The following is a 15,392-nucleotide window of genomic DNA, read 5'->3' as shown; positions in this document are numbered from 1 at the left end:
AGGTACTGGATGCCACAGATAAAACAATTTGGGGTGGTGTCCTCGACAGGGATTAGCTTAGGCCAGGACTAGGCCTTAGTTTAATTAGGAAATTAAACAAACATGCCTTACTAAAAACATTACTTGTGTGCATTTTGAGGCAAAACAAAGGGCCCTGATTTATTTTAAGATATGACAAGTTGTTTTCAGTTTGGACAGCTCTTACATTTATTTTAGTCTAGGACTAGTCTAATCCCTGTTCGGGAAACCACCCCTTTTGGTTCAACAAAGAAACTAGCTTAACCCATTCAGTCAAAGGTTTAACACATTCAGTCTTCAAATAAATGGTACAATTACCTATTTTTCACAAGCTTGCAGAGAATGGTTAACAAAACTAAGTTACTGGGTTAATCTTTTTCACATTTTCTAGGTTGACAGGGGACCCAATTATAGGACTTAGACATGGAAAAAGTAGAATTTTCATGATATGTACCCTTTAAAGCTCACAAAAAACACTGTTTTTGCTTATCTCGTGTTAATCTTGAGTACCTAGAGAGTAGTATTGCATCCTTCATACATCCAAAGAGTCTTTAGATTTGTCACATTTATAAAAGACAGATCAGCTTTACCGATTCTTTGTGAATACGCTCCAGCTCCTTGAGGCGTACCGCAGAAAGCAACACAAACAAAACATTATCCCACTATCTATCTTATGATTCACTTACTACACGTTTGTGTCATTAACAATATATGCACTTATGCCCGATATCCAACAAATCACAGACATTTAAAGGGGACAAAGAATGAAAAACCATTTTTACCTTGTCTTTGTTGAATAATGGTAGTCTACCCACATTCACAAACATACAAAAAGTGCTAAACACGCTAAACATCTCAGTCTCATAGAAATTCCTCTTTTAGAAATGTCAGCCAGAAAATGGCCCAATCTGAAAAACTGATGCTTATGACATCACAGGCATCTAACTGCCCCTGCACTTTAAAATAATTGGCAAAAATTTTTGAGTGGCAGTGTCCAGTTTTTTATTGAACTACCCACTATAGCTTAATAAACTTCCCACTGGAAGGGTTTCAGGACAAGCACGGCGGATACAACTCAAGCCATTTTGATTTTTTATTTCACATACACTCATGTGACAATCACTTATTGCTAGGAGCTAGGAGCTAGGTGCTAGGTTGTAAACCTAAAACAAAACACAAAACAAAAACCACAATAAACTAATGCAATTACACAATCACTAGATATTAACTTTTTAACGTTAATTATTAGTAATGCCAATTTACAGACACTCACCGGCAAGCGTACCAGTCCTGACTAAAACCAAACGAAACTGAAACTAACGGTGCGCCTGCGCATTAACTAATTATGCAAATACAGGTACATAATTATCACACATACCTGTAACCTAGTAAAGTTATATATTAAATATAACATAAATATCCCCACATTCAAATTAGAATAGTAAAAATACTTATTTCTTAAAATGCACAAGAACATAAAATAACATCTTCCACTTATAATATACAGTAAAAATATAAACAGTAGTAACACCTGGTGGAAAGCTCTACACCTCCCACTTGGTCTACTGATTTTAAATCCAAGTAGGCCACCATAACTAAACAATTCACTTTTAGATATGAATTTCTTTCATAAACATGCAAAAACTTTGTATACTTAAACATGAACATATTGAGGTAGTTTAAATGTCCAAGACAACACACATTGACCTCCTTTACCGAAACACACTACCAGCCTCAGGGAGGATAGCAGTGGGGAAAGTCTTGATCCTTTACCGAAACACACCATGGTGGGGATCCTTTACCGAAACACACCATGGTGGGGATCCTTTACTGTTCCTCAACTGGAAGTAGAACCACCAACCTCCTAACATCCCTGTGGAGAATGGTGGAGGGATAGTTATCCTCATCTCGGTTCTTCTTGGACTGCCCGCTCGAAATCGGACAACTCCGACATGTTGACACTCTCACATCTCGTACTACACCCCTCGCATCAGGACACACCTCCACGACTCGACCCAGCCTGAACTGACCCCTCAGTACGTTCTGATCAGCTAACCATACCAGATCACCCACTGCAACATTTCTAGCAGGCGCGTGCCACTTCTGGCGGATGTAGAGGTTCGGACCTGCCAGCTGGCTCCACCGTTTCCAGAATTTATCTACCTCAATCTGGATCGTTCTCAGACGCACAACGGGGTAAGTCGGATATTCAAACCCTCGGGAGTCCCCATTGGGTCCTGCACGACCTAGCAGAAGTGAGTTGAGAGTGATTACTTCCACGGTCTCATCTTGTACCTGAGCTCTGGCGCCAATAGGTCTCTCATTTGACAGATTAGCAGCCAGGTACAGAAGGGTCTGAAACTCCAGCGCTGTCAGATTACATTCCTTGCCAACACTACTTAACGCCCTCTTGAGTACACGAACTGCTGCTTCCGCTGCCCCATTCCGATGGGGAGAATCCGCCGGATGAAACACCCACGTCCAGTCGGTTCCTTTAACGGCAGCTTTCTTCTGGACCTGATCTTTATCAATACTACTCAGGAACTCGTAAAGCTTCTGTAATACTGGTCTGGCACCCACAAAATTGGTCCCTTGGTCTGACCAGAGTTTTCTTGGGTGACCCCTGAGAGCTGTGAAGCGCTGGTATGTTTTCAGGAATCCTTCCGTAGACAGATCTTCTACAATGTCCGCATGTACTGCTCTTGAAGCCATACAGCTGAACACCACACCCCAGACCTTCATCCCCGTTCTTCGTCTAACATTATCTTTAACAACATAGGGACCGAAAAGGTCCAACGTCGTAAACTCGAACGGTGCGGCTGGTTTAGTCCGCTCAACGGGAAGTTCACCCATCACCTGCTTACACATTCTCGCTTTGATCTTTCGACAATGCATACAAGAATCAATGACATTCTGGGCAATCCTTGTACCTCTCACCACCCATGCTTTAGATCTCACCCGGAGGTATGTGCCAGCAACCCCTTCATGGTTAGCTTCATGGGCCTCTCTTGTGAGAAGAGTGCTGATCCACGCCTTGTAAGGTACTAAAGGTACACCAATCTCTTCCTGGGTCAAACCCTGGACTCTACCATGACACATCAGGAGCCCCGAAGCATCATCTCTGCTGACAACGAGCCTGTTTAACGTCGTCACAGGAAATGTAATTCCATCCTGAGCAGCTAAGCATAGGTCTTGGAAAGCAGCCTTGCGTTCCTTTACTGTCAATACCGCCTCCCACTTTGCTGGCTTGGAGGTCCTACCTACACGAGCCAACCACTTCTTCACAGCTCTGCGAACATAGCCAACTATTCCACAAAGTTTAGTGAGAGAACTGCACCTTGTAGGATCCACTTGGTCTATGAGCACGGCTCCCCACAGAATCTCCTCTTCCTTAATATCAGTCAAGGTCGATATCATCCCCTTTTCCAAGGACACTGAAGCCCTGCTAACTCCATCTGTGACTTTTGGACCTTCACCACCAGGACTGCCAGGATTCATCAATTTCTTGGCTTGAATTCTGGTAAGGACGGCTGAAAAGGCCTTTCTCTGGAGTCTACTCACTACCTCTCTAGCATCAGCTGCCACTTCTGAGGCGGACTTTATGGGCCAATCCTCGACTGGACTAGACAAAAACTCAGGACCTTTCTGCCACACAGAATCCTCACCCAGCAGTTCAGGAGAGCACCCTCTCGTGACTAGATCCGCGACATTGACTTCGCCTGGTATCCACCACCAGTCAGTTACAGCTCCAGCCTTCTGAATCTCCCCGATTCGGTTCGCAAAGAATGTCTGGAAACCGTAGCTCTCCCTCTGAATGGCTCCAAGCACCGTCTGACTGTCAATGAAATGATACCACTTCTCCACGTCCAAACGTCCATGCTTCAACACATATCCTTTCAGACGTGTGGCAAAGACAGCTCCACATACCTCGGCCTTGACAGCATCACCTTTCTGGTTGAGAGGAGTTAACTTGGCCTTAGACTCTACCAGCCGAGTGACCACACCATCTGATGTCTCCCATCGCAAGTACAGTACTGCACCATAGGACTCACAGCTCCCGTCAGAAAACGTGATTCCCCAGGGTCTTCCCATCCAACCAGAAGGCGTAAGGCTTCTGTAGAACTTAATGCTACTCAGACGAGCATACTCTTTGAACAGCTCAATTGCCTTCCCTCTGAGCTCATCAGATAGAGGTTCATCCCAGGTATCCTTAGTAAGCTTGCCAGCTTCCTGGAAGGCTCTCCTCACAAGGATTACCCCTTTCTGTTTCACAGGGGTTACTAAACCGATCGGGTCATACAGACCAGCAATTTGGCTCAGTAGAACACGACGAGTAAGTGGGTTTGGTGTTTTTACCTCTACTTCTCCCTCTGTGAGGTCAATCTCAGTTCTCATCTTCTTCTTCCTACTGGAGAAGTTGATAGAGACCATCACAAAGAGTCTGTCCTCTTGCACAAGGTAACCAACCCCCAAGGCTTTGTTATCTTCCTCCCTTAACTGGTTGGGCAACGTCAAAGTTACTGGCTTGGGCTCCGTCCCTTCTCTCCTCCCACTTTGACCAGACCGGATCCAAGGCTTTAGAAAGAAACCTCCTGCTTTCAGTATCCTTTCCACTCCCTCTTGAATATTGTCTAGATGGTGGGGGTCATTGTGGGATGTGAGAAGATCATCGACGTAGGAGTCTTCCTCGATCACCCTTCTTTCCTCCTTCATCTCAGAGAATTGGGGTAACTTTGCAGTCTCCCGCATGGCAACCTGCGCGATACACCCCGCAGGTTTGTCTCCCATGTTCACCCTCACGACAGCATAATCCTCAATCTCATTCTCCGGTGAGTCTCTCCATAAGAATCGATGCACATGGACTTCCTGTTCCTCCAACCAGACCGAATTATACATCTTGGTGATGTCTCCGATGGCCGCATGTTCTCCCTCCCGAAACCTGAGAAGCACCGCTCCAATGGGATTTAAGACGTCTGGACCTTTGAGCAGAATGCTATTCATACTAACCCCTCCAAACTCCTGGCTACTATTCCAGACGAGTCGTACTGGCGTAGTCACTGAATGAGGGTTTGGGGCGGTTAGATGACTCACCCACCACACAGCACCTTTCCAGCTGTCCATAACATCCTTAGTGAGTTTAACAGCAGCTCCCCTCTCTACCATCTCATGGACTTGCTTCATGTAAGCTTCTTTCCACAGAGGGTCTTTCATGAGCCGCTTCTCAGTTCTCAGGAATGTTGCTTCCACAGCTTTACGGTTGTTAGGAAGAGAAACTGGGTTTTCCTTCCAGGGATACTTCGCATCCCAGTGGGGCTGGTCGCTGTGAGCATCTCTCTCTCTGTAGGTTAGACCTGCCTTTATTATCTCCAGCTCTTTCTCATCAGCCAGGGACATCTCCTTTCCACCCGGCGAGCACTTTCCACAGCGACATCCTCCACAGATAGGATTACAAGCAGCGCCGATGCTGTCCCACTTTAGCCATTCAAGGACCTCTTTACTGCACGCTGCTGTCGTTCGAGCTTCCATTCTGTTCTCTTTCTCCAAATAACATCCTGGCCTTCCCACGAAGTGTTCCTCAACTTTGACGGCTACAGTCCTCATTGAATGAGCAAAGTGTGTCTTCGATCGCCATGCAGCCACCTCCACGTCTTCAAAGAGGTCTGGATGTACACCACTCACGATCTTGCCCAGAGGACCATCCCACAATACTAGATCGCCGACCCTTTGCAGTCTTTGCGGAGCTAATCGACCTTCACGAGTACTGATTAATAGATCGACCCTTTTTGGGCGGGCCAGTTCTCCCGGCTCCACTTCAGGGAAAAACTGCTCTAGCCGCTCCGATTTCACCACACGATCCACTTTGGCGATGTCTTCCATCCCATAGCAAATCATCTCGTGAAGTTTCAGGGTTCCTCGAGAGGTCCACACTTTTATCTTCACAAGATACCTCTTTGTATCAACTTTCACCTTCATCGTTCCGACACCATACACGACAAGGGAAACTGGTTCACCGTTCAGTCCGAGCCTTTCTGCAGCTTGGTGTGTAATGTAATTCGTGTCAGAAGCGAGATCGACCAAAGCTCCAAGGCTGTCTCCTCTTTTTGTGGTGACGGGTACGAGCATCATAAGGACTGGATGTTCTTTCAAGCCACTCTGTTCTATCAGACTGTTACCAGGACACACTGTCGACGTTGTCTTGTTAGTACAGGCTCTGCGGACAGCCTCCAACTGGTGGGGAGTCAATCCTAACTCTGCGAACACAGCTTCTTGCTCCTCTGTCGGACCTCGAGCTCCTCTCTTTTCCTCTGCTTTATTTTCTCTTCTAGCAGTGTCCTTCTTTGTCGATGCCTTAGGGCAAAGGAAATAGTGGTGGTCCGCTAGAGTGTCACCTTTCTTACACTCTTCCTTTCGACAGAGAAACTTTGAAGTGCAGTCACTCTCAACTCCATGAACATCCAAGCACTTTGTACATGCTTTTACCTTTTTCACTTGAGCTTTCTTCTCTGACAGATTGGCTTTTCTGAAAGTTTTACAACGAAACAGTTTACCCCCGTGATCTCCATCACCACACACAGCACAGGGTAACTGCTTGGAGTCTCTCTTGACTTCACTTGCTGTAGTCTTAGTGAACGACTTCTTCTCTTTCCATCTGTCACCTGGTTTCTCTCTGTGGCTTGATCTCTCAGGAGCATTAGCAGGCCATGGTTTGCTGGGCAGCAACTGCTCCAACCTCATGAGCAACGATTTTTAGTCTTCCAGGAACATTAAGAGCCTGTCAAAGCGGTTTCCAGGATGGACATCGTTCGCAGGATTTCCCACACACATAAGCCACTCTCTTTTCATAACATCAGGGAGTTTGCTCTCCAAAGACCGAATCACCAGTTGATTCCGTACAGCGTCTTCGCACCCCAGGTCTGAGAGGTCCATCACTGCCCTCTCCACTGCTAGGATCAACTCTAATGTTTCTCGTGGTTGATAGTTCTTAACAGCAGGTCGTGATTGAAGCTCCAACACGATCTCTACGGCCGTTTGTGCCTTGTCACCATAAAGGTTCTCCAATTCTCTGAAGATATCGTTCGCATCTCTGCAGCGCAACAGCCTGAGTTCATTTTTCACAGACTCACTTATACTCTCCAGTAAGTGAAGTTTCTTGCATTCCCTTGACCCTGTAGGTTCCGCTTGCGCCTGGATACTTTCCCATTCAGCCTTCCAACGCCAATAACCTCTCCTGTCCCCGGAGAACTTAGGTAAGCTTATGGGTGTAAGCTTTATTCTTGGTCGGGCCCACTGAGAGCTGTTATCCCAACCAGCGTAAGAACCAGGGCTGCTGTATGGTATGTTCCTGCTTTGTCCCATGCTGAGATCGACAGGCGGAGTAGCACGATCGTTCAACAATTGTGGAGTGCTGGCAAGAGTTGGAGGTAGGGCGAAACTAACACCAAGTCCACTATCAGACCTTCTTGACTGCAGAATAGGCAGGGGGGCTTTGTGTGTGGTAGCTGTGTCATACCTGCTCTCAGATTGACTAGTGACTGTATAACCTTGGGCAGCACAGGTAGAGATGCTTGCTCTGTCCGTGGACATGAATGAAGGAGGGCTTGTAACATATACAGTTCCCAGCCCTTCAGCGGGCAGATTCACAACAGCAGGATTACTGTTCACAGGTAGAGTAGCAATAGCAAGGGTTGCTGGTTGAGTAAAGGTGATGCTATCTGCAGTTTTAAGGCCGTCGGTATCTGCTACGACATGCCCATCGACCGTGTTATCGCCTTTCTCATTTTCATCCTCTGCCTCCTCACTGCTGTCACCGTCACCATCGCCTTTTAGTTTTGTACTGTCCCTCTTCATAACCTCATCCTCGTGGCTGTATGTCCACCCATCCATAAGTTGCTCTTTATCCTCTCTCAATGATAAAAAGAGCATCCATTTTTCTCTTCCATGTGGACGATAATCTCTCCAAGTGTACACAGCCTCCCTGAGTTCATGGAGTTTCCTATCCAGCTTGCCACTTTCGACCCTTTGCTGCATCCATGGCACTTTACTTGTGCCAAGCGCCTCAGCTCGATTAAAAGCAGATTTAAACTGTGTTACAAGAGCGTCTATGTCTGGCTCTGCATACTTAGACCACAGCATTTCCATAATCTTGCTCTCCATTTTAAGGAATTTTTGCTCAAAGGCGTCTCTTTTCTCCAGAGCATCCTGCAACTCCTTATCTTCACATGTAGCATCTATTTGGCTTTGTGCATCAATATACTCATTACTGACATCAAGGAGTTTGTCATAATCATCCTTCAATTTTGTTAACTCACTTGACAACTCAATTTCACGTAAACGTCCAGCACTAACTTCAAGGCGGTTTATTCTTGTTGTAAAGACACGTTGTGCATTTGAGCGTTTCTGCTTTAAAGTCTCCAAATATGGTTTGTCATCTGCCATGTCTGCCTCTTTTCCCGGTGATCAGATTCACTAAAATCACTTTTACGTAAATGAATCGTTCAAATGAATCGTTTAGAGGAATCGACTCAAATGACTCGTTCAGAAAGCATCGCCACAAAAGATTCGACTCCGCTGTTACGGCTGATATCCGCGCTGTTTTCCCCGCGGTTATTATTATGCACACAGTCTTACTCACGGTTGTAGAAGTTATTCACCCCTTTAACGGCCCCGTTAGCTCTTAGCATCGGCTCCTCCGTTGTAGTGGTTTGTTAATGACCGCTTTTACCTCAGAACACGGGTCTCCGTTCCCGCGTCGGACGTCAACTATGGCTTTTTCCCGCTCGGTCTCCGTGAATTATCCAGCACGGCTCCGACGGCGGTTTACAACTGTCCAGTTTTTTATTGAACTACCCACTATAGCTTAATAAACTTCCCACTGGAAGGGTTTCAGGACAAGCACGGCGGATACAACTCAAGCCATTTTGATTTTTTATTTCACATACACTCATGTGACAATCACTTATTGCTAGGAGCTAGGAGCTAGGTGCTAGGTTGTAAACCTAAAACAAAACACAAAACAAAAACCACAATAAACTAATGCAATTACACAATCACTAGATATTAACTTTTTAACGTTAATTATTAGTAATGCCAATTTACAGACACTCACCGGCAAGCGTACCAGTCCTGACTAAAACCAAACGAAACTGAAACTAACGGTGCGCCTGCGCATTAACTAATTATGCAAATACAGGTACATAATTATCACACATACCTGTAACCTAGTAAAGTTATATATTAAATATAACATAAATATCCCCACATTCAAATTAGAATAGTAAAAATACTTATTTCTTAAAATGCACAAGAACATAAAATAACATCTTCCACTTATAATATACAGTAAAAATATAAACAGTAGTAACACCTGGTGGAAAGCTCTACAGGCAGCAAAGTCAGCCAATCAGTAATGAGATTGCAAGTTAAGCCAGTAGGGGGAGCCGAATAGGTGCAAAACCACTTGTTTAAAATCCCCCACCCTAATAGAGCTATCAGAGAGAGGTTTTTAGGAAGCTTCTAAAGCATTACAGACCCAAACAAAATTTTTTTTGTCTACATGTCACATCACAGAACAAGAATAAATACTCCGTTCAATCATTCTATGTCACCTTTAAAGCAGTTTTACTACCAGGGACTCATGACCTGTTTGGGATCGCCCGGTTTCAAAAATCCAGCGTTAAACAAACACACCTGTACAACTCCGCTGTGTCCCAGACAACCTATATCCATTGTTTCCATAATGTTGGGATCATTGGGAAGCTAAACAAGCTTAAAATTCCCTCAAAAACAACAACACACTGCTTTGGTGATGTTAATTTGGTGTCAGCTCTTGGTTGGTGTGTGTGTGTGTGTGTGTGTGTGTGTGTGTGTGTGTGTGTGTGTGTGTGTGTGTGTGTGTGTGTGTGCCGGTGTGTGTGTGTGTGTGTGTGTGTGTGTGTGTGTGCACGCTATTCCTTTTAAAGCAAGATTGTTTCGTATGAATCTTTCATGTTTAAAAAACTTTCCGAAACTTGTACAAACTCTGGCGAAGTCGAATCGACACAGAAAAACTCTGTCATACGTCCAACTTTCTTGACACTCTGTTTAGCATGAGGAATCCAACTTTTAAACAGTGTTAATAAGTCAGAATGCATGAAATAGCATTAACCCCTAAAGGTTCTTTATGGGTCCATACAGCTAAAAAGAGTTTTTGATAATGAAGGTCTTATGTTTTTCCTTTGATCTATTCTTAATTGAAACCATAGAATCCAGGACATTAAGAACACATTTTAGGCAAAGAACACATAGATCTACACAAACACATGGATACTGTGAGGCTGTTTACACTTGGCATTAACATGCGTTTTCGTCGATCGGATCACAAGTGGACGACGTTAATGCCAGGTGTAAACGGTGTTCAAAACGTTTTGAACGCGTCCACTTTCAACCACTTTCAACCACATCCAGAGGTAGTCGAAACCACTTTCAATCGGATCGCTTTGGAGTTGCGGAACGCAAATGTGGTTGAATGTGTTCGAACAGCCACAAGCGACCGCCTTCTCTCCGCCCATTTATCTAATCTGAGGTATTAAACACAAGTTTTACGTCTTTTTTTTACTTCTGGCGTGAACATTCGGTAAACAGCGCTATTTTTAGCCTCTGATTGATAAAACTAAAGCGGCTGATCCCCGTAGTTTCGTTTTGAAAGTGTGTGAAAGTTGCACAATCCTATTTCATCAATTGCGCTGAAAATTCAGAGAAAGCTCCAACATATAAACGTACAAAACACTGTCCAGCATGTATACTTGCTAAACAAGCAGCAGACTCCGACATAATATTAGTTTGCGTCCATATAAACTCATAATTACTCCCGCTCGCCTTTTAGTGACAGCAGAGAGACTCGCCCACCGTCTCACGGACCACCCCCTCACAGTATTCAGGACAGAAGCGGTCGAAAGTGGACAAAAGAGACGGATTTAAATACCAGGTGTAAACGTAATGTGTCTCTCTCATCCACTTGTGATCCGATCGATGAAAACACATCTTAATACCAAGTGTAAACAGCCCCTGTGTCAGACATGTGTCCAAACATACCTAGCCAAACTTGGAATTAAACTACTTTCCAAATTAAATAGTACTAAAGCACACTTTCCCAAAAATAATATATCATGAAAGTACAGTACTTTACACTAATTACATTAGTGAGTGTGTTTTTATCTGAGGTAAATCTAATACCTAAAATCCTTACAGTGGCGTGCGTTTTACCTTGTTCTCATCAAAAACATTGAAGACAAACGAAGCGAATTTGGTGGGATCGCCAAAGGGGAAGAACTGCTTGTAGATCTTCTGGAAACCTGCAGCATCAAGCTGACCACTTGGACAATCTTTTATGAAGCCCTTATACCTAAAAAAAGAAGAATGAAAGCATATAATTTACAGATTGATGGAAATTTGCTATTGTATTTTATCAATATAGCAGTCGACCCATTTCCATGCTAACCAAACAGGCTTATTTTCTTGTAATGCACATGCTGCTACACAAGATCTCTGAAGTCTTTTCTCCTTTCAACTTGTAGAAATTATTCATAGCTAAATCTGTCAGCTTCTTATACAGTACCCTGCAACGAATGGACGAATACAGTAACATAGCTATTTAATATTTAAATTTGAATAATCAAGAATGAAACTGAAAGTAGTAAGATTGATGTGTCTACTGCACTGTGACATGCTTGACATTCCCTCTCTTGTCAACAGAAGAACTAAACTGGCAACCACATGAAACTTTGAAGACAGTGAAGACAGGGAAGGTAAGGAATGGGGACTTTGGGATTTTTTAAATGGTTTGCTACCGTAAATGCTCGCCTTTCAATCAAGCTGTAATTTTCAGCGGTGCATTAAAATAATACGTTTATTGGAGCAGAATGTTAGTGCGGCTTTTGTCTACCACATAATGAATTCATGATGTTAGGTGGTGTAATGTGACTCTTAAAAAAATAGTTCACCCATAATCTGTCATTATTTATGCACTCTTATGTCATTCAAAACCCATGTGGTGTTCCCATTTACTGAATGTTCATATAGTAACCATGTCAGTCAAACAGAAATGATTCTGTGATTCATAAAGAATCAGATTAATCTGATTCCCTAAAGAGTTTGGCAACATATTCCTTCTTTCAACCTATATGTTTACCTCTCTTTCTCCCTCTTTCCTCATAAAGCACAGGAAACTGCCTTCTTAAGGGACATATGCTTGCACTAGGGGCAGGAATAAAACTAGGTGCTAGGTTTTATTGGGATGTTTGTGTACCCCAATAAAATAAGGTCACTGTAATGTGAGGAGGCAGGGTAAATAGCAAATATCAGAAACTACTTCCACTCAGATTTTCAAATCATTATAAGCCACTTAAAATCAACATTTAATGCAGAGAATAAAGAAAGTAATACAGATTAGGTATAGTAGAATACAGATATTTTGTTCTTAAAGCTAAAGGTTGAATTTCAGAAGTCACTGAACAGAATTGCAGAATTGTTTTTTTTTTTGTTAACTTATACAGGCACTACTAATGAACCATAGCAGAGACCACCTCCGGAAAGCATACCAGGGTATACGGACACCCTGGAACGATATGGAGCGATCACACTAACCAAACGAACCATTCTTTGGGGGTCAAATGTGCCCGGGTATGGTACGGTTCTCGGACTGATTCCCGCCTCCAAATTGCTTGAGCTAATGTTACTGTGTTGGGCTGAAGGGGGATGCACAAAACAAGCAGAACAATATTTTGATTTTGGAAATCAGCCTACAAACACCTTATTATAGCTTAAGAAACTCTAAACTTAAATTTTTAACATAAAAGCATTTATTTTTTCCCCCTCACAGATATTATCTGCAACACAAACACGCACACAATCCAAGTAACCTGCAGAGGGTTTGTATAACCTCCTGTGGCTTTATGACGCCATTCCTCTGGCAGCATGCAGAGCAATGCCAACTGTGTAATGTCTCAACAACTGCCCCATTACACCATACTGGTAAGAAGAAAAACACTCAGACAAGAAAGCTGATGATTCACAAATCAATTGAGCTATTTTTAAAGCTGACACAGGAAGAAGAAATAAAAAGAAAGGAAAAAAATGTTCTATGTAAGTATGAATCATGCCTGATTCATTTATTGGAAAAGGAGCTTGTAGGTGCATGGTGTTTGTTAGGAAGGAGAGTGTTGCACCGTGTCACTAAGGCCCTGAAGAGTCTTTTTTGTCTCAACACATCAACTTAAACACACAGACACAGAAACAAAAGTAGGGGAAATGTTATCATCCTAACTTATGAATAGTAATATGAAAATCAAATAACATTATACAAGTAAATCATAAGCAATTTCCTAAAAAACAGTCAAGGATGTGTTAGCTATATCAGGATTACAGATTACATTTGACTGTTTTGGGGAACGTCTCTCACATACACAGATAATAGGACCATCATATGCATGGGATTAGGCCATGCACTGAGCGAGCATGAAGCAAACGATAAGGGTATCCAAATTTCATTTTCAACCAATCTGACTTAATTTCGGCTTAATCTGAGGAAGCCGCTGTTGTCAAAGTAACGCCTGCTGTGCTTTGAAAAGAAAAATGCAAAGCACTTAGAGTTTAAATACGATGTGAAAAAACAAGACGTTTTTATATTCATGTCAATGGGAAACAAATTTAAACATCTTTGATTAAAGTTATGATGAAATGTTCACATCTTACATCACAGCATCCAAAAGGCAAAGCTTTGATTGCTCAAAAGCTGTCGGCCTGGTATCTAATTATACACTTTTAAAGTGTCTATACAAGTCCCATATTCCTCTCCTATGATGTCAACAAACACTGTCAGTCTAGTCAGAGTGAATCTCAGATGCATCGGCAGCAAAGACAAGATCACCAATTACACACCATTTCTTCCCAAATCCTGAGCCATTCCACAATTTTTCTGCTGCTGGCTCATTTAATAGTCACCACTTCTACACTTATTTGGTTCTTAAGGGCCAGATGACACAAGCATTTTGGGGACCTAAAAATGGCAATGTTTGGAAATGGTTTTAAAGTACAAGTTTTAAGGTCTCCATGTAAACGGCAAAAACTTGGATTCTTGAAAGCGGTAACCTTATGCATATACATACATTACACAGTTTTTTTTTTTTTGTGGATGTGTAAAAAGGGATAGTTTTAACAACATTGTTGTCGGTATGAGTAAGATGCTAAATTTAAATTTTTAGTACATAATTGTTGTGTAAAAGCACCCTTAAAGTTCACCTAATTTGAGAAATTCACATTTTTGTTTAAACATAATTGTGTGTCGCCTGTGTGTGTACACAGCACCCTGTAATTATAAAATTCTGCCCACTTCTTTTATTTAAAGTGCATTATTTAATTGCTTAAAAACAATGTTATTTTGTGTATTTGGTATAATAAAATAATACAATGTGTTTGTGTGGTTTATGGTTTAAAAAACACATTATTTTACACATACCGTACATTTTTGTAGCTCCAGATTTCACTCTCTTCCTGAAACACATGGATTTTGAAAGCTCTGTGTCCCTGATTGGCCAGCTTATCTGTACGTTTTGATTGCCCTGAATAACTCTGATGTCAGCCAGAAATGTGACGCTCCTTAACATGTTTGAAAGATTCACTCACAATGCAATGCTGACCGGAGTTAAAATACAAGGCTGGAAGTCCGAAGCGGGGGGAATTATGATAATGTCGGTCTTGTCTACATCACCAATCCCAGGAAGTAATCTGTTGCCTACAATCCGTATGTTTGTTGTAGTCCAAGCAAAGAGATTTAAATTGGAGACAATAACTTGAGTTATCATTTACTTTGGGGTAAGTACAGCGGGGAAAATAAGTATTTGACACATCAGCATTTTTATCAGTTAGAGGATTTATAAGTGGGCTATTGACACAAAATTTCCACCAGATGTAGCAGTCAAGCCAAATATTGAATTCATACAAAGAAATCAGAACATTTAATTATACAAGTTGAGTCATAAAAAATAAAGTGAAATACTATACTAAGTACTATGCATTTTGTGTCAGGAACCTCCTCATTACCAGATGAAATGGAAAAAATATATCATAAATGATAAACAAGCATGCAAAGAATTTTTTTTATAAAAAATAAAAACACAAAATCGTTTGCGATGTGCGATCTTGCACATCAATAGGCATTATTAAAGCGAGTCCAAGATGGCGTTGTTACAAGAAGCTAATTATTACCAATTATAAAGATTTAAATATTGACATTTTTCTTACAAAATCGCATCAGTTACACACAGAAGACCTTTATTGACCCCTTGGAGCCATGTGGGTTACTTCTGTGAGGATTAATGCTTTTTCTACCATTATAAACC

General features: G+C 42.3%; 1 protein-coding gene across 2 annotated transcripts in view; it reads right to left on the bottom strand.

The window, feature by feature from the left end:
- The window catches only part of ncs1b (neuronal calcium sensor 1b), a 42,330-nt gene that overhangs the window by 7,950 nt on the left and 18,988 nt on the right, over positions 1 to 15,392 (bottom strand). For both annotated transcript variants that reach the window (XM_065272121.2, XM_065272122.2), the window contains exon 4: positions 11,260 to 11,398. In XM_065272121.2, coding sequence (XP_065128193.1) covers positions 11,260 to 11,398 — 139 coding nt within the window. The remainder of the gene's footprint in view (positions 1 to 11,259; positions 11,399 to 15,392) is intronic.

Source organism: Paramisgurnus dabryanus, chromosome 11, assembly GCF_030506205.2.
Source record: "Paramisgurnus dabryanus chromosome 11, PD_genome_1.1, whole genome shotgun sequence".
Taxonomy (NCBI): Eukaryota; Metazoa; Chordata; class Actinopteri; order Cypriniformes; family Cobitidae; genus Paramisgurnus; species Paramisgurnus dabryanus.
Note: the sequence above shows the minus strand (reverse complement) of the source record. Positions and strands in the feature narration are given on the sequence as shown.